At 33.8% G+C, this 21,409-nt stretch overlaps 2 protein-coding genes across 2 annotated transcripts in view; both read left to right on the forward strand.

Moving 5' to 3' along the window:
• The window catches only part of LOC118739068 (glycerophosphocholine phosphodiesterase GPCPD1-like), a 481,215-nt gene that overhangs the window by 358,060 nt on the left and 101,746 nt on the right, over positions 1 to 21,409 (forward strand). The window lies entirely within an intron of this gene.
• Positions 18,092 to 19,716, forward strand: LOC118739070. Its single transcript, XM_036470193.1, has 2 exons — positions 18,092 to 18,503; positions 18,590 to 19,716. Exons 1-2 carry the CDS (start codon positions 18,092 to 18,094, stop codon positions 19,714 to 19,716), a joined length of 1,539 nt encoding a protein of 512 aa, XP_036326086.1.

The following is a 21,409-nucleotide window of genomic DNA, read 5'->3' on the forward strand; positions in this document are numbered from 1 at the left end:
AAATACGTCTTTTGAAGTTTGTTAAATTTTTAGAAAATTTAATTACTTGTAAATATTTTCGATTTTTTTTACTTTTAAATTTTACTGTTTAAAAGAGATACATTTTTATTTCATGTAAGTTTTATAAAATTCTGTATTTTTATTATTTTTTTTTAATTTAACCTTCTTATTTAATTTAATTTTCTTTTAATTGTAAGATTACTGTTGTAAAATGAAAGATATCTTTTATTGTTTTAAAGAGAAACAAATATATTTTTTAATTTTTAGAAACATATTTTATTTCCTTATCTAAATTTTTTACTTTTTTGGGTCAATTTTTAGATTTCATTGTTTACAAGATATATATTTTTTGAAATTTATTTAATTTTTAGAGAACTTAATTTCTCTTTTTCTAACAAAATTTTTGGTTTCATTAATTAATAATTTATTTTTTATTTTTTAGATCTTATTGCTTTAAAAACAAAACTTTTTTTATTTTATTTAATTTTTAGGAAATTAAAAATTTCTTCGTTTTTAATTTAACTTTTTTCTTATTAAAATTTAATTTTCTTTTAATTGTTAGATCGTATTATTTTAAAAAATACATTTTTTTTTTAATTTTAGCAACTTATTTTATTTCTTATTTAATATTTATTTTTTTTTTTTGTAATTAATCAAATACCTTACATTATTATTATAAATATTTTAAATTGCCTCAGAAGAGACTTTTGTTTTTCGAAAGTCTATAATGAGTTGAAAGACAGTTGCCAGATTTGCCCTGTAAAGCTATCCAAAAATCAATGAATTTTTACTAAGAAAGTAATCTGATTATACCAGTAGAACTATTTAAAAAATTTTAAAAGGCCAGCCTTAAGTTCGGCCCTACAGAAAATCATTTTCTAGATTTCCTTTGCAAAAATACTTTAGGCAAAGGAAAGGACGCACAGTAATGCGGTCTAATGTTCACGCACGAACACATGAAAAATGTGCCTGCATATACATATGTATTTGTAGATGTTGCGTAAATTTTAAAGCCCAGATCTCTTTTAATTCGATTCATGAAATAACTCAATGTTTTCCAATATGTAACATTTACTGCGAGACACTTCTGTTCAATTAATCACAGAATTTTTTGTATCACCTTTGTTACACATTAAAGCTACTATATGCGCCTATTGGCAAAAATTGTTATGTTATGCCATTACATCAACCAAATACTATGCCAAAACAAACAACACAAACAACTGATTTGGTGGCTCTAAACTTGGCGCAAAAACTTACTTAACTATTTCCTGTGTTGGTACATTATATATTTTCGCTTTTGAGGTCTCCAATCGCTCAAAACTAATTGCTGACCGGAGGATGAGTTGCCAAGGCTGTAGTTTATTAAAATCTCAATATAAGAGAAGTGTGAGGACAAAACACGCACAAAAGTAATTTATTTATACAGATTTTACTTTAGGTTTTCGTTTGCATTTAAGTAAATATATGGAAGCGAAAACAATGGGCCGTATGAATAAAAACTAAGCAATTGCTTTTTCTTAAAATTTCATACCTTTTACTTCAATTTTGTTTGAATAAATTGAGTAAAAGATCTGAAATTTTAAGAAAAAGCAATTGCTTATTTTTATTCATACGGCCCAATGCCTGAAGTTACAAAAGAAGGGGCAATATTCCTTTTCTTCGACAGAGTTTTAACTGTAAAACTATTTAATATGCATAAATCGCCATGCCATGCTGATCCCTGAAACAAAAGCTCGTACTACATAGAATAAGTAGAGAACTTTTGAGTAGCTGGTCGCTAACTCTCAACTCTTGATTTCATTACTTTCCGTGACGGTTGTCAACTTTGTTTGGCATATCCAGCGCTGCTGGGTTAATTGTTGTTTGGTGTATACTTGGACACAAAAAGCAGCGCGTTTAATTGCTGACATTCGAAAAGTATGTATTGCATGAATTTCAATGAGGAGCGCGTGCACTCGAAAGGCCAAGCGGATTAAAAAAAAGTTTTGGGCGGCCATAAAAGCAATCAGAACAAAAATACACTAAGAATGAAATAAGACAGCATAAAATAAGAGCTTAAGAAGCGCGCAGATAACAAAACGCAAACGCTTGCATACAAATTAATGTTTTCGAGATCCATAAAACAAAGCGCATGTATTAGCTGAAAACTTATTTTGTAATGACTACTTCTATATGAATCTGGGTATTATTTGGTGTGATACAAAACAAAAAAGCTTAAGACCATAAGATTTATGTATAAAAATATCTGCTTATAACTACGTACCTACAAGTACCTACAATATATGTTTGTATAGATAATATTCAAAAGTAAGGATAACAAAATTTCTTAGTTCAGCGGGACAATAGCATTAAAGCAAATTTGCACTGACACCATCTATTTGAATGTAATTGTAGCTAATGAAATTAGTCAACTAAGAAAAGGCATTATAATTGTAGTGATTTAAGACTATGCAGCTACATATTTTGTACAGCTACTTATCGCAAATGTGCATATAAATAAGCTATATTAGTATGCGGCTAAACTAATGTAATAAAGATTTATTATTAGTACTTTGTACTCATTCCCATACAGAATAACTAAATCTTAGTTAGCTTTAATTAATGGTATTGGCTCCAGATAAGAAAAAAAACTAACATATTATAGTTGAATCTGAAAGTTATTTTTTTCAACAGTTAAACTTGGCCAGCTATTTTTAACTCCAAAATAAAATTATTTTCCTAATAACAAACAAACCACTTACCTAAATTAAACAAGTTTGGTATCAAATGAAAACGGACTAAAGTAGCTTTAAAACTGAAATGTTTAAATGAGGAAAGCCAGCTAAAAGACAGCTATCAAAAAATATTTCAATACAAAATGATATTTAACTCAGACCTGTTTACTTTGGATTAAGATTACTAATCAAAACGATTACATCGGTAATCGTAATGATTAATTCAATTAGTGTTTATAACCGAGGAATTAGTAATCAATTATAACAAAAAGAATCATAATTATTTTTCATTAAAAAATAATCGATAATAATCAAAAATAAAGAATTGATTTAATTTGGTGATTACTTTTGATTATTTTTGCTTGCTTATTTGTTCGATTTCATTGTAAGCAAACATAACCTGTTTGTTTTCTGATGGTATGATATGCCTAAATTAACGGAATATGGGGTGTTCACAGTTCGGCCCAAATTGTGTCTCAAAATGTAGACGTCTACAGTTTGAGATTTTTTCTATCCATATAATCGGTGGTGTTGTTGTTTCCCAAACAAAATTGGAAAGCGACGCCGCACAGTGATAGTTGGTCCTCAATTCGTGCACATAAATCCAAAAATAAAGTATCGATTTATGTCCAAGATAGGTCCCTACTTTTTGCACCGGTTTGTATGATCAGTGTTCACGCAGAGCTCTGAAAAGTAAAATTGTAATGCTAAATTTTGTCAAATGGGGTCATCTTCCGACCTTTTGTTTAAGACGCGATTTTGTACCATACAATATTGAAAGTTTTTCGTAAGATGAATTTTTAAATAAATTTTTTTCAACCAATTTCTACTATAATACAATAATTTTTTAAATAATGGACACAATCAAATGGACATATCAAATAAATATTACTGTGCGACGTCTACATTTTATCACAGTCAAAGGTATGTTTTTGGTATATGAGCGAATCCCACGAGTTGTTACATTTTTCAACAAAAATGTGTTTTTGGTCGAAAATGGTGGTTCACCTATCTTAGAAAATGCAATATTTTCAGTTTTGTATAAAGAACAAAATTCCATCGCGAAATTTTGTTTAAATGAAAACTTAAAATGGTATAAATTACCAGGGACGGGAACCGGATGAAAAATTTGGTCGGTTCGGTTCAGCGGTTCGAACCGTTTTTGCACTTTTGGATTGGTTCGTCGAAGGGGTTTTTTTGGTATTTGAACCGGGGTTTCGGTTCGGTTCAACGGTTCGAAAAACAAAAATATAACGCGCAAGTTTAAGTGTCAAGTGTCAAGTGCAACAACGCGCAAGGTTAAGGGTCAAGTATCTGTCAAATGAGACCGGTTGCCTTTACATTTTATATTGTCACATGGTAAACAAACATAGTAGGTATTACCATGCTTAACAAAAAGAAATCAAGTAGTACATTTATCTCTTGAAAATAAGTTGAAACGAACCTTTAAAACTTTATAGAAAGTGGTTCGGTTTTCGGTTCGGACCAAGCTTTTGTGAAAAATTCCGGTTCGGTTAATGGTTCAGTTAATTAATAGAAAAAAGCGGTTTTCCGGTTCAAAACCGGCTCGGTTCAAAACCGGTTCACGTCCCTGTAAATAACCACTCATGCCGTGAAGTCTCAAACATGTTTATTCGCACGCCTTAATTTGAAAGCCATATTATTTAAAAGTGATTAAATATTGGCGTTTAAGATTAGAAAAAGGCTTAAGCTTTATTTCGTCGGGAAGAGGGAGTGATACTACAAAGAAAACAACTCGTGGGATTTGCTCATATACTAGATTTGACCCAAATGGAATAAGGGATTAAAATTTCTATATCTACATATCTACATATATACGTATATATTACGTATTTTATTATAATATCATCGTTTCTTACAGTTTTTAAGTTGCATTAGAAGAAAGGAGAATATTTTTGTTCCCAGAAAATAATTTAGATAATTATAAATAATTAAAATTAATAAAAAATAATTAATTTTTTGCAAAACTAATCGCATTAGTTTTTTTGATTATTTTTGATTTTTTTCTTCCAGTTGGCTAAATACATGATTCCTTTTAATGGTAATCAGTAATTATTAATTTAAAAGTGAAAATAATGGCAATTAATTATTTAGCAGATTTAAGAAAAAGAATTCATTGAATCGGGAATCATTACAATTTATAATCATTACTTAACAGCTCTAATTTAATTACCATCGAACAAACCTTGGGTCAGGTATATGAATTTCTTTTGTATTACATTATAAATAATATATAAATAGAAGTTGTAACCTTCGTTCGCTATTTCTGTTTAAAAGCTATTTAAGTCCTCTTTCATTTGATAATAAATTTGATTAATTTGGATAAGCGATTTGTTTACGAATCCGGAAAGGATTTCTATTTCGGACTTAAAAATATCTAGCGAAGTTTAACTGTTGAAAAAATAACTGCTATTTACGGTCGCTGTTAAAATATCCGCCTTAGTTTCTGATGAGGGCACGGATCGGACTGCTAAAATTTAAAAAAAAATCTGCCGCATAGATTTGACCATATTTTAGCAATGGCCAATTATGTAGCCTCGTCGATTTGCAGCCGATTTCATTTTATTAACCTGCAATATCAGAAACCGCCACAGCTGCCCCCTGCTTATCGAGGAGAGCAAATTAATATTTGCCAAATCAATTTTTGGTGCGGACTGCATTCAAGCGTTTAGAAATGGAAGGGAATGAATGTGCCGACAAGGTACAATTTACACAGAATGTGCATATATTTTGCGCAGATATGTACCTTCAAACTCTGCACTTGTCTGCGATGGAATGAGTTTTATAATTTTCATGGACAGCAATCAATCGGATAGGGGTAACTCATATGGATATTACTAAATTCCACACTTTTCCTTTCTTGCTCACTTGCTGTGGAAATCAAGTTTACGAAATGCTGTTATCCACGACTTTCATTTGCATCATTCATTTCATTCATTTTTAATCAATATGATATCAGAATTTGTGTTCTTCAATTTAGATTACTCTTTTAATTCGAAAATTTTATTGAGCTTGAGGCCATTTTGATGAAAGATGTTGTGGAAGTTGTTATTTCGGAGATCGCCACATCTCCTCATCAGACTTTTTAATCGAGTTCACTGGGACTTGCACCAGCAACTCCTGCGTACAAATTTAAATATCTGAGCATAAATATTAATAATAATAATAATAATAATAATAATAATAATAATAATAATAATAATTATAATAATAATAGATTGGCGCTTACACATATGTTAGTGTTTGGCCGAGCTTCTCCTCCGACTTGTGGCGTGCGCCTTGATATTGTCACACAAGGCGAAGGGACCTACAGTTTTACGCCGACTCCGAACGGCGATTGTATTTTTATGAGAAGCTGTTTTTCATGGCAGAAATACGATCGGAGGTTTGCCATTGCCTGCCGACGGACGACCGCTGTTAAGAAAAAACCTTTTTTCTACATTTTTTGCGATGTTGCTTTGACCAGGGTTTGAACTCGGGTCCTGCGGAGTGGAAGCGCGCACTGCTTACCACTACACCACAGCGGCCGAGCATAAATATTACTCTACCAAAAAAACGTAAATATGCCTGCGATTTCTTTATAAAGGTACATATTTAAACGCTCAGCTGTATAGTAGTTTAAGGTGTGCTTGTTAAAAAAAAATGAAAATTTTTCCTCTTAAGTCTTCACATTTGCAGATAAGTGCTATTGATTACTGTACATGCATACATATATAAAGATAGTACAATGCTTACAAGTAACATATATGTATATAAATAGGCTTAAAGTTGCTGTAATTGAAAATAGTATAAAAATGTAAACATATAAATGTACCCAATATCGTCATCCTCAGTAGTAAATAACTCTAAGAGAATCTAAAAAATTTATTTTTACAAAAGTAAACACAATCACTGTACTATAAAATAATGTATGAATGTGCGCTTGTATAAGTAAATATGCTTAATTTACCCATATTTGTAATAAATGTGTATAGCAATCAATTGCTATGCATATAAATAAACAGAGATAATATTTAATCAAAATAGCAAAACGGCAATAAATTGTTTAGACAGTGAATAGTTAATTGAAATAAAGGCTATAAAAATTTAAATTGATTATTGATAAAATGCATTATTTATTCACGTGTTTTTAACTGATAAGGGTTGTGCTGGTGGAAAAAATACTTTAGCATTGAAACGGTTAAAACGGTTGATTGTATCTGGTAATATACATACTTCAATCATATTTCATTGCTTCTGTCTGTCAAATGAGCATTTTTATTAAATTGTGGGGTTTCGCGAAAAAATACGTGAGGCCTATTCCTTAAAGACTTACGAGAATTTACAACGGCTGTTAATGGAATATTGCTTACATCTTCTTCTACATCTGCAACAATGAAATCATTTTATCTTGGGACCAAGAGAGAAGCAGCAGCGCGGAACTCTTCAACATACCAGTTGGTTTTATGTAGATGGTGGTGGTGTAATAATATTTTTTGCAATGGTACGAAGGAATCGAGAGATGAAACCCACTGCTCACTCGTCAATTTTTTTGCATTTTCTCATTTCCACTTAATCAGTTAAAGCATAATTTCGGCAACGGAACAACATTCCCAGCTTGATATATACATACACCGATTTTTCGAAGGCCTTTGGTACAGTTGACCTGAAGATCCTGCTATTTACTACAACACTACTTACGTTCTTTTAAACCCTTCTGTTTAAAAGCGAATTGGTAGTAATAATCAGCTCTACAATATCCAAAGTTGTCATTAATGCGACTTCGGGTATTCCGCAAGCGATCTATATGGGTCCCTTCTTTTCTTGCTTTTTATTAATGCTTAACCCACACGAATTAGTTGGCCAAGATATAAAAGATCTCTCAGACCTCAAAACCTACAACAGAACTTGGACGTATTAAGATATTTATGTGGTACAATTAACCCAAGTCTCAAAGTTGCGTTGTGCATTGCTCTCGAAGTCTCCATGCTAAACGGTTTCATTATTCATTGAGAGAAGTTACCTTACCGCTGAGAAATGATATCAAAGATTTAGGTATAATCTAGGTAATGTAGTAAGCCACGTCCATTTCATTATAGGCTAATAAACTCAAAATATTTCAAAGACTCTTACTCTGGAAGCCCTTTATGTAGCTTCGGTGGGGAGCATTCTTGAATATGAAATCATCATCTGGAATCCTTGATTTTATTTCCACTCGCGACGGATAGAAATTATTCAGAAAAAATGCACGCCATTTGCCGTCAATCAAATTAACTGGGCTTGTGATTCATGTAATGCTACCCGTATTGGTGCTTCGACCGGTATCCTTACTGGCATCACCAATTTTACCCCTATTGATTCTTCTAGTGGCATCCCTAACAGCACTTCCAATGGCAACCTTACTAGTGCTTTTAATGGAGTTCCTACCAGCGTCACATATGGTATAATGGTTTCCATCCTACGGGTCAAGCACCCAACTTCAAAGCGCAACGCCCTGTAAAAAATAAAAATTCATTTGCCGCTTTATTTTGGGTTGCTACATACAAATTTTATGGGCATGAGGATTTTGGACAGTTCTCCGGTGAAGCGCCAATTTAAGATGGCTATGAAGGAGCGCCTAAACGAATATTTTTCTTTCACTAGCGTCACCCAAAATACCACACGGGTTGGTCATCACTTCCTTCACAAGGGGTTCTCACGTTGCTTTGAGAGGTTCTCACGTTCCATGATCGTTGTCTATTTTTATCGTTCGTAATTTGGATTCATATTCCAATATCGAAAATTTATGTAAATTCATTAATCACCATTATTTTCATTTTATATCCAGTTTTCAAGCGACAAAAAATTTATATTCAGTTTTCAAATGAATTTCTACAAATTTATGGTCAGCAATTAAATTACCTACTAAAAATTTATGTCATGTCAAATTAACCAAAACCGTCGATTATGTCAAAAAATACGTTCAGTTTTTATATGGCGAAAAACGTATGTCGAGTTTTAGAATGACCAAAAATTTATGTACATCATTCATCACCAAAAATTTGTGTAATTTAGGTACATATAACATGTGTAGCTTTTAAATAACTGGAAATATTTGTCATGCCGAACAAATTTGTATGTAACTATATCCTCTTTTTAGTAACATCAAAATTATGCTTAGTTTTTAAATTACCAGAAAATTATGTATAGCTTTTAAATTGCCCAAAAGTATATGTCATGCCAAAAAATTTGTATGTGTAGTTTTTACGTTGGAAAAAAAACTTTGGTGCATCTTTTAAAACTCGCAGTCTTTAAATTACCAAAAATATGTTTAGCATTTTAGTTGTCCATAATTAGCAGCTGTCAAATAACAAAGTTTTTCAAGAACCAAGAATTTCACCCCTATTGCGAATGTCGACTGGCAGTAGATAAACGACTATTAAGCGATTATCGATTATCGATGCTATTGCGAGTGTCGCTTAGTCGCTCAGTTAGCGACTGTGAATACTTTTTAATCGCTCATCCTTCTATTGCTATTTTTTAGTCGTTGGAGTATGCGTTTATAAAATTTGTGTAAGAAAGTGGAACTATAATGGAACTGGAAGTTGTACAAAATTGTGAAATATACATATCGTCGCTGGAATAATGAAATAGTGTAGCATGAAAAGTATAGTTTTGAGAAAAACGAATTGGAAGTTTTTATAAACCATTACAAACCATACAAATACAATTTCGTTTTTCGGGAATAAATTAGTGAGCCAAAGAGATATTTAAGAAAACTAAAGATTTTTCTAATAGATTAGATAGATAATAGATAGTCTATCCAATGGTGCAATTATCGAATAATAGTGTATGTGGCATTTACACTGTTTCTTTATTCGAGCGACGATATGTATGTATGTGTCTAAATTACAGATCAAAAATTGTAAACAACAAAAGGCAACTTGCGCGGTTCACCTTTCATTAATCATTTTCTTTTCCTTCTACCACTTTGGCACTCAACAAATTTGCACATTCGATGCGTTTTATTTTCCAGGCTAACACACTTTTTTTCTTACACAATTTTTTTATTTAAATTTTCATATATTTCTCTTGTAACAAACGGCGCATGCAACGCTGCCACTGAAAGTACCACACAGATTTAATTGGTTTTGCACTCCCTAAGTCACTTCGCTGGCAAATTTATTGTTGTTGTTATTACATATATATTTTTCACCTTCACCTTCGTTTACCTAATTAAATTAATTATACTCACAGTTGGTTTGTCTCAGTGGATATCTTTCGGTCAATGGTTTCAGTGCTGCTACGACGCTTTTTGCTTCTTCTTCTTCTCAGTTACTTACTGCATTTACCACTACTCAATTGTCCTTTTACTTTTAAATCGTTAAACGAATATGTATGTTGACCGTAGTTTCGTTTATTTTCATGTTTTCTTTCTCACCTGCTAGTTCTCTTTTTTTGCTTGCCGGTTTGGCTTTTTTCCACTTCGTTGCCTTGGCACCTGTTAAGTATCGCTACACCGCACAGTGCCGCGAAGGTGGACAAAAATACAAAAATCGACTGTCTTGAAACTTAGATGTTTTGATGTCAAGTTACAGCTAAATCTCCAACTAAGAGAAGTTCATAAGTTATTTTGTGATAAAAACAACTTTCAGCCTCACACACCCCCTCAAAGTACACCTATTTTCTACATACCATTTCATTTCGGCGATTCGCACATAAAAGTGGTCGCAGTTAAAAATTTGTTAAAAATACATTTTTATTCCTAGCAAGATCAACTTTTGCACTTTGATAAAGATATATGCGACAAACCAAAAAATGTATGGTTCATGGAAAAAAAATTTATACAAATATTTGTTTTTTATTAATAAATAAATATATGATTAAACATACCAAAATCCGAAAATTGGCAACCTTTGGAGACAAAAAAAAAAAAACATCTTGAAAGTTCGTGAAATTTTTTTTTTGGTTATGGTAGTTTGGACCTTCTACTAACAGAAACAATCGAAATCTCTTCCAACTTTTTCCAATATTTGAAAATTTTCAATTTTGAAAAAGTGACTAAATGCCTTTTTTTGGTATTATTTTAGCTGATCTATATTTACAATACTTTTTCTGAATGCCCTAAGATCTAAATTTTTGGTTCGCTCTTCAAAAATAAGGTGTTGAATTAAAGCTAAAAGTGCCAAAACAAAAGTTAAGAGGTACAGGGTGCTTTGAAATGAAAAAAATTATCAGCTAATTAAAATACTTAAATATGCATCACGGTATGGGAGCCAAAAACAAAGGTATACGAAGATTTACATATATATATATATACATATATATATATATATATATATATAGAGCAATGACACCAGTTTACAAAAAGAAATATAAAACAGAGAAACAAATATTTAAAGGGTTCTGATCTCAGCTTTAATAAATACATTGTTGAAAGTGACGAAGCAGACAAAAGCATGGAATCATTTGAATCAGTGATCACTTCCTCCTCTTCTGAGGACTCTGAAACTGAGTGATTATAACAACTAGTTCGGTTTTTATTAACATATTATATGTTATTACCATATAACAGCTATTATTACTTACTTACTTAACAGTGATTATGCTTTATTTTAAATGAAATCAAAAGAATTTTTTTTTCTAAAGGTTAACATGTAAGGAAAACCGACTTAATTTTTCAAATTACCATATGTATTCACTTAGGAAGTAAAGTTTAGACGAATTTTGACTATTAAGACTATTTTTCTGAACACTTAGCAACAATGATATGGCATATTTCATTTTTAAATAATCATGTGCAAAAACTCGATGTTTTTTTAATGGGTACCCGTTACAAAAAACCGATTACTTTCTTAAAATTAGAGTAATATAGACACTTCAGATGTAAAGTTTCAATAAATTCTGACGACTCCTTCCTGTTTTCGTAAACACCACAATCAGCAATGATTATGCCTTATTTGTCTTTCATATAGTAATGTAAAAAAAAAATCTTTTTTTTTTTAATGGGTACCCGGTACCGAAAAATCGATTGCATTTTTGAAATAAGCATGGCTTAGTCCTTTTAGGTGTAAAGTTTCAACAAGTTCTGAATACTATTTCGGTTTTTATAAACATATGTCTACGATGATTATGAGTTATTTTGCCTTTTTATAAAATTGTAAAAAAATTTTTTTTTTAATTAAATGGTAAGAGATGCTGAAAAACGTTTTTTTTTTCTTAAATTGCCGTGATATAGTCCTTTCAGGTGTAAAGTTTCAGCCCATTCTGATGCCTCCTTCCACTTATATCAACACATGTCCACAATGACTATTTTCATATAAAAATGCAAAAAAAACTCGGTTTTCTCGAAATGAGTAACCGGTATAGAAAAACCGATTTCATTTTTGAAATTAGAGGGGCATAATACTTCTAGGTGTGAAGTTTCAGCCAATTCTGACCACTCCTTCTATTTTTGTCCATCATTTGTATGGAGTCGCGGCACTGTGCACCGCCAGCATCGTTACCAATGCGCTGGCAACGGTTCGCCGGTTGATGGTTATTGGTGTTGTTAATTTGTTGTCAACATTTTTTTTTGTATTGCTCAGGGGAATATCCTCTTTGCCTTTTACACTCCTTTTCCGTTTTCTCTTTTCTCTTTGATTCTCGAAAATCATCAATTTTCACAAATTATTCGGAATCTGCTACCGGCTATAGTATTTTTGAGCATTTACTTGTTAGTTGCCAGCGAAAATTTTTTTATTGCCGTTGCTTCTTTGACAAGCTATGTCCCTGCCCTTCTGACAAATGTTCTTTTCAGTTTAATTACCATCACGGTTGCCATTTCCAATTTATTTTTCGGAAAAAAAAATTGACCAAATGGTAAGAAATAGACCAATTTTTATTACATTGGGAAATTGAGTGGAGTTTATTCCTCTTTATCAAGAAAATATGGCAGTTCAGTTTTTGTAACGATTTTTTTTTTGTATTGCATCCAAAGGGCATTACAATTGTATATTATGAACATTATATTATTTAAAGTTTTAAATTATAATTTGCTTCTTAATTTCGTTTTTATTAATGCTACATCAAAAAAATTGAGCTCAGCTGCTGCGGAACTGTAAGGCAGACTAAAAACGTTATAAACTAAATCACCAAATTCTACATCCATTTTTAATCAAACTTACTTGATCCCACGTTCTATATTGGTACATTTTTCGAAGTTACCTTCAGTCAGCCTCAATTTTCGAAATCGAAATTCAATTATGTCTGCATCATTAATCAATGCAGGAAATTGGTCGAGTAGCGGCAAGAAAGAACTTTATGTGGTGTAATAATTTCATGAAATTTAATATCATTTCGATCGAAATCGAATATTCTTTTCATGTACTAAATGCTATGATTAAAGTTTTGCTACCTTTCCATATTTTTTTTTTTATATTTGGACCAATGGACAGAACGAAAAGAAATGCACCAAATTTAGTCCATGTGGACCAAAACGGCAACCATGATTACCATTGAAGTGTTGCGATGCGTCTCTTGCTTTTTTGGCTGCTCTTTGTACAATTAGCCAATTTGCCTGTTGCTCGTCCTTCATCGCTGATTAATTGTATTTGTCGTCGCTGGTCCTGTTTTGTACAACTATTATTTATTTATTTTAGATCTTGTTCTCACTTTTTCCCTATCCAAATCATTGACCATTTTATTTTCCATTAATTAATGTCAATGTCCAATCTTTGACATATTGAAGCGCCAATGCTTTTAGCGATTGCCAGCTGGCGTATGGCCATTTCACAGCTGCCCTAATGCCTGCTTGTTTGATTCATTCATTTATTATTTTTTTCTCCCAACCTGTCTTTTCGTTTGCTAATCTAACGCGTAAAAGCCCACCTGCCACGTTCAACCCTCAAATGTCGTGGTTTAGGAAACGGAAGTTCAGTGAATGAATGCTTGAATGCGCAATTAGGTGCGTGAAAGAAGAAGCCGGCCTGCCGCTAAACCAAATCACGACCTTAGAGTGTGGCGCTAAGTGTTTCGGGGATCGGTGCGCAAACTTTTCTCTTAAAATTTGTTTGTACTTATGGTCGCAGATAAGATACCACACGTCAGCGCCAGCGCATTGTTAATTAATGAAGGTTACCAACAGCTTTTGTTAGCACCGATTCATTAATTGATAGAGATTTCTTTGGTGCTGCAGCAGCCGTGACTGTGAAATAAAGTATTTAAGGCTTAAAACTTTAACATATTTATTTTACGACACTGATTTGAAGATAGCATAACAAAAGCTTAAAAAATTTTGGCCAACGCCGTGCCCCAGTAGTTAGAGGTACGTACCAGTTTATTCCTGGACTGAAAAATATTAAAAATGCTCAATTATAGCGATTAGCCCTTTGCAGCCAATGTCAAGCCTTCGAATGTACTTCTCTATAAAAAAGATTTTCGCAAAAAAACGCCTAACGTTTGGAGACGAGATGTGGTAATAAACCTCATATGAAGGGGTTAAAATCAAAAGGATCTAAGTAGATCTGAAATACAATACAGACATAGGAATATTGAATGCAAATAAGACGGCTACTGAATTGCCGGAGGCAGGAATCGGTTTGGACGAATCCAAAGCCTTAAGTTGCCCCCTTTGGAAGAGTCCAAAGAGAAATTAATTTGCATTCCCTTGAACTGACTAGAGACAAGTGGTCAGATAGGGACTTGTAATATATCTAGAAAATTATGGCCTGACTACAACAGGACGAACACCTTGAACCTGCTAAGAGATCAAGAACAGAGGCGTAAGGAATTGTAGCAAACATCTCGCGACACTGGCCCTAGAAAAACTTGAGGCAAAAATAGGATTACCCATAACAGGATTTACCGCAGCTGCATATAAAATATTAGGTAAACAACTAGAAGCACAATTTACCGATCTATCAGGAACTACCGTAAGCAAAATTGGTAGATTCATTAAAGAATCAAAATGGTTCGACCAATCAACATAGGGTGCACATAGACAAATAACCTCCGCGACTAGTGCATCAAAATGGCGCAAAAATGCGCTAATTGAATTACGGACAGCGATTAGGAAGCACTGCAACATTGAAAAAGTTGCTACCATTACAATACTCATATAAAGAAAATCCTGATACTGAGCTTGGAAAACGAAGATGTGCCTGCTAAGACCAATTTCGTGAGATTGCTCAAGAAATCAACTTCAAGCAAAATAATTTCTAGATAAATACGTATTTTGTTTTGTACGCGCACGTGTCGTGATTATTTAACTCAGAGATGCTTTGATGTTTGTACAAATATTTACATACATACATTAGTTTGGACCTTAAAATATCAACATTTAAATTTTATGTTCTGCGAACAAAAGAAAGACATACACAAAAATTAAAAAGTTTTAAACAAGTACGACCTTTCGACCGGCTATAACTTAGCAACTTTATCAATATTTATGAGTAAAAGTCAAAAACATGTCAAATTAATCAGATGTGAAGTTCAAGTTTTTGCGATATAAAAAAAAAGAAAATTCAAAATAAAATTTTGAAATTTTTTGGGATGTCTACGTGGAACAAAGTAAAAGAGTGCCCCATGCAACATTTGGATTTTTATATTTATCAGGACCACCCTTATCTACATCAATACTAAATATAAAGTAGCTATGATAAGAATATAATTTAATTTCATTCATGCTGTCAACGTATGTTAGTATACATATGTATAAATATGTATATTTCAACCAATATTTATTAAAAAAGAAAAACATTTCTTATCTTTGACATCCAAGATAGCCTGATCAAACCCGTCAAAATAATGATATGTCATACGAGAAATTAGAGCAATGATGAGAATTGTGAAGCTTGGTTAATGAAACTCAGCTTTAGAGTTTTCATTTATTGGAGTGTATTCTTGTTTTCATATGAATCGAAAATCATGAAAATTTCCTGTCATTTTCTGTACAACAATTTAAAATTCTCGATTCGTACAAAAACAAGAATATGCCTCATTAATTGTCGAAAGTAAGAACCGGAAATACATTTTTGTTTATTTATATACTTCACACCATTTTTTTTTATTCACAAACTGCACATAATTTTTTTGGCCATTCCAATACTGAACATGAATTTTTCTCAAATTTAAAACTTGGACATCAATTTTTGGTAGTTGGAAAGTGGACATACATTTTTGGTTATCTATTCATAAATGGAATATCTACTTTTTTACAATTTATAGCGTGGACTTAAACGTTTGGTAGTCTGAAAACTGCACATAAATTTTCGATATTTAAAATTTAAATTAATTTTTTTTTCTACAATTTAAAACTATAACCTAAATTTTTGTTGATTTAGGAACTGGAAATAAATTTTTAGTGTTTTGAAAACGGGACATAAATTTTTTCTAAAATTTAAAATTTCAATGCAACTGTTTCATGACTTAAAAACTGGACATACATTTTTGGCGAAATATAAATATTTGGTCAGTTGAAAACTTGGAAATAAATATTGGTCATTTGAAACCCATACATTAGTTTGTGGAAACTTAGATATAAAAAAATGGATAATTATAAAACTGAAAATACATATTTGTTCAATTACAAACAGGACATAAATTTTAGTAATGAAAAAAACTGGGCATAAATACTGCACCTTATTATGCTAAAATATAATGGGCCACAAAATTATATACTAAAAATTTTTCTAAGAAATGGAATTTAAAAGTTTAAAATTTTGATGAAATTTGTTCCGTACATCTTAAATTTTCCCTAGTTCTATATAAAATAAAAAATAAAAAAATTGATTCTGCTGTCTTTTTTTGTTGAATGAACTATATTTTCATATTTTTGACGCTGACTGTAAGTGACCATAAATGTATGTCCAACCACTTGCGTTCAAGCACAGCGCCAATAAAACCACCTCCCTCACCAACAAGCATGCAACTATCTTGTCGTAGACTCGCTTTCATACACCTCTACTGCGACCGCTCTATGCAGCCGAGTTAGTTACAGCGGTCAAGAACCCCAATGAGAATTATTGAACCTCAATAAGGTCTGGCTACCCTAGCATGCAGATTGCTGCTCCTCCACCGATCACTGTTTTTTAAGCGAGGATTTCCGATCTTTCATATAAACCCAAGGTGCATTTTCGAAACTTGCTTGCGAGGCTTTCGTTCTTCATGGCCTCTCTTGCATCGTGGGGTTGCAATAGCGCGACGTATTTTTAAGCATTCTAGCGGTGTGGTGCTGTAGAAGTCGCTTAACTTCTATCTATTGAGATAAATCGGCAACAGTTTCCATCGCGACGATTGCTCTGGCATTGATTTTCATTACCATTTATCAGCATATACCGCTAGAGTCTGGCTAACAGACCCCTGTGGGGTGGCTAGCTTCATAGCCATCCTGGCTTTTGATTTTCGCTCAGGCCATAGATTGACTGCCCTTTCCAGTATAATCCTCGAAAGTTTTGTTACTATAATATTCCATATTTATTGAAGATAATAGACCTAAGAGCCTATGCAAATGTTGGCACCCACTCTTATCAGGGTAATCAGAGTCGAATACCAAATAAAAGTAGTAGTCTTATTATTTTTACCTACATCAACAATTTGCGTAGTGGCTTCGGGATCGGAACGTACCTCGTTGTCCACCAGCATTTACAAATGTATAAAAACGAAAGCAGGCCCAGCATTAACAAATCCACTTCTGCAGGGATATTTTCACGAACAGGTAAATTTCAACAGGCAAATTTCAACAAATCAAAACCGTAGGTTAAATGGATTAGTCTAAAGGCTGAGCCAGGATCAAGTGAAAAATAAATATTTTCACCTTTGGCCACTTGGCTTAGGTTAAGTTCCAATGTCTTCAATCACATTTCGGGCACATAAAGTATCTACTTATAGCACGGTGTAAAAGCAGCCTTATAATCACCATTCTAACGTTTTGAAGAAAAAAAATGTTTTTTTTTTTGCATTTTTATTGTATTTGGCGGATACGAGGTATTACTCGCCAAGCGACGATATATTACAGTCTGACACAATAATCAATGAAAAAGTACCAGCTGAGTTCGGTTTGTACGAGTGCCCACATTAGATGAAAACTACTTGAAGATAAGAAATCACTGCGTATTTTAAACTGATTATTAAATGGACGTAAGAGCCAGATAGTCCGGCGGGCTATCACAGAACCAAGAAAGAATTGCAAAATAATCATGATATACTTCACACTTCACACTGATTTAACGCCTATCATTTCGTATAAAATCCCTACAAATTTATGGCCAAAATATATTTAAAAAAAAATCGAGCGCCTTTAATGAGCAAAAATAGTGGCAATATGGAGAAGAAGACACATTATTACCATTTCTTATCAGTTTGGTATTTAAGGCCAACCCATCTAGACTGCGATGGCCAAAACCAAATTGGTTATTATGAAGTTAACAACGACGTTATTGCTGCTCGTAGCAGGCAGCTGCTGCCTCCTCCAAGGCTGCACTGCCGGTGTAATTGGTAGTCCGGAGCAAGCGATCGATGCTCAACCACCAGAGCCGATCGTGCCCATCAGCGTTGGAGATAAGGAGTATGCTAAGCCAGAGCCATTAAGTGAGAATAAGCAAGAAATTATTGCGCCTATTTTCGAGCGTGGCTTATACGTTGAACCCATCAATGGCGGTGAAGAGGATTACGTGAGGCCAGAACCCTACAATGTGGCCCCGGAAGAAATCTCCGAAGGAGTACCTGAAGTGCCGCAAGCAATTGAACCAGAACCCTACAACGAGGGCGAAGAAGAAGTCTACGCAAATGCACCTGAAGTGCCGCAAGTTATTGAAGGACGTGCGAGCGGTGAGTTTAGAAAAAATATATGAAAAATTTTACAAGCTTTTTACATACATATGTATGTATAAATCATTCCCTTTCGCCCCACTTAGAATGCAAAGTAACCATACGCGGCGGCCTACCCAGCCCGCAGCCTGTTTACTTGAAGACAGACTCAGAGGAATTCTATCCCTATGATGCCACCGGTGTTATGGTTGTTGATAAGGGCAAGACTTTGGAGATGTGGTGCCCTGGAAAATTTTCATCAATTTCCAAAACCCTCATCACCGCCACCTGCGTCAGTGGCAGCAACTTCAAGGTCGATGGCACCACTTACTCCTTCAAGGAACTGACTTGCAATTCCTGGCCAGGTTTTGTAGCTGAAAAGTCCGGCGCCTCATGTAATGGTGGCGTTATGGTGCGCGTAGGTTTCAAAATCTCCTCCAGCCGTTTCGCCAAACAGTACGAAGTCTGCTTCGATGAAGACGAAGAGGTGACACGTTATGTGCATCACGATCTCAATCCGGGCAGCAACTACTATCAAACTGGCGTAGATCGCATCACTTTCCAAACCGCTGGCTTCTTCGATGGCAAAAACGTTGACAATTTATACAAACAAACTACACAGGAGGCAACCATTAACTCACAATTGGGAGGTGATGCTAGCCAATATTTTAACTCCAACAAGAATATTTATCTGGCACGCGGTCATATGGCCGCCAAAGCTGACTTCGACTATGCCAGCGAGCAGCGCGCGACTTTCTTATTCATCAACGCTGCGCCGCAATGGCAAGTCTTCAATGCCGGCAACTGGGCACGCATAGAAGATGGTGTGCGCGCTAAGGTTTCGTCTGCTAATTGGTACGTGGATTGCTATACCGGCGTTTACGGTGTGACCACACTGCCCAATGCGAATGGTGTGCAGACACCATTGTACTTGGCCTATGATAGTAACAATAATGGGCTGATTCCTGTGCCTAAGCTGTACTTCCGTATTGTGATTGAGCGTACCAGCAAGAAAGGTATTGTCTTCATTGGTGTGAATAACCCGCATTTGACCTTGGCTGAGATTAAGGAGGACTATATACTTTGCACGGATATTGCGGACCAAGTCGATTATATCAACTGGAAGCGCACGGATATTACTACTGGTTATTCTTACGCTTGTTCGGTGGATGACTTCAAAAAGAATGTGTCACACTTGCCATCTGTTTCGGCCTCTGGTGGTTTGCTGTTGTAAGATCGAAAATTTGACAATTTTTTGGAGGCTTCAATAAATTTTGATTAAAATTTAATTTAGTTTGGATTTTAAATACTATGATACTGGATTTTCTTTCAAGGGAAATAAATAGCTAAGGTTAGGTTAATGTGGCAGTCAGTTCAAAAGACCAACTCGATTAGACACCGCAGGTCCATTGTTATACCGTTGTGAAAGACAGAAACCTCATTAACTATATTTCATAGAACCATTTTGAAGCTTTTATGAAGCCTTAGATTGCTTTTATTCCTGCACCGCCAGAGACCTTACTAAGGAGTTTTAGATTACTAGCCTTTTGAGTTGATGGCCACCATATAAGCATTCCAGAGGCCTAACTTCAGAATGGTAAAGCCAATGAGTAATGCGAGGTGTTAACCGCCATTTGATTCCGATCGCGTGCTTGCAAGTGTATAATGAAATGTTGGGTTTCTTAACCATGCCCTCTGTACTAGTTTTCCATGTAAACTTTCTTTCCATGTAAACTTCCTAGATATTTAAAATTCTCCTTCAAAGGAATCTTCCCACATATGAAAATTAGCGGGGAGCGCGCAAGAAGCCCATGTTTCCTTGGGAAGAGAATTACTTCTGTTTTATCGGGGTTTATTCAGAGTCCCCTACTCTCTGTCCAGATTCTAAGCATGACCATATCAGAGCACGGAATGTCCATAAAGGTAATTGGGTATTTTTTTTTTTTTTTTTTTGACTTTTGATACCCCCAGCATTGCCTTACACGAACTCATATAAAAATTCTATGATCGATTAAGTCGAAAGCCAAAGAAATACAAATTTTCAGTAGTCCATCAAAATTTTAAAGAAATAATTCCACTTTGGATAATAACTTTCACACGCTTTCACTTCTCTTCCGCGTGCATCCTTCAATCATTCACACAACACTTTTCACGGAAAATTGCGCCTATTCAATCATTTTCGTTTACATACTCAATTCAATAAGTGATTGCTCTGCTTTCACAATTTTAAATTACTCATTTCCTACAATACGTTCGTGAAACGTTCCTCCCACGCATGCCGGTCTCAATCTTGAGCGCATTGTCGTCTTTGTAAAATTCACTTTTATGCGAACAAGCCGCTCAATCACCTGCAAACTGTCAGCATCAACAGCTACAATTTAAGTCTCAGAATCTGGCGATATTGTATCAGAACATATGTATGCATATAATCCATAGGAAAAATGTTAGTTGAACAAAGGTGGCTTGGTTAAAGAAAGTTTGTGCGATGCCTGCCGGCTTTTTTGTTATGCGCTCAATACCCAACAAGCAAAATAAACTTAAAGAAAGTTTTTTTTAAGTTTTCAATTATAAACATTAAGCTTTCAAAACGTTGATTTTTTGTTTATAAAACGCTTGGAAGTAAGCGTAATATAATCGAAAAGGAACATTGGTTATAAGCGTAGAAATATAAACTTGTAATAAATGTTCAAAAGAAAGCTTTTTATAAGCGTAAAAGTGTAAACTTATAATAAAGGTTCAAAAAAAGTTTTTTTATTAGCGTATCAATATAAACTTACTAAAAATTTTCAAAAGAAAGCTTTTTATAAACATTTTTATAACCCTTTATTTAAAGATATTTCATTAAAAACTCATACATAGATTGCTTAACATCTAGAAACTAAACGAAATACGAATTTTCGGCGGACTCATCTACAGTCGCGAAAATA

The sequence above is a fragment of the Rhagoletis pomonella genome, unplaced genomic scaffold, assembly GCF_013731165.1.
Source record: "Rhagoletis pomonella isolate Grant_MI unplaced genomic scaffold, Rhpom_1.0 Rhpom_scaffold_00005, whole genome shotgun sequence".
Taxonomy (NCBI): Eukaryota; Metazoa; Arthropoda; class Insecta; order Diptera; family Tephritidae; genus Rhagoletis; species Rhagoletis pomonella.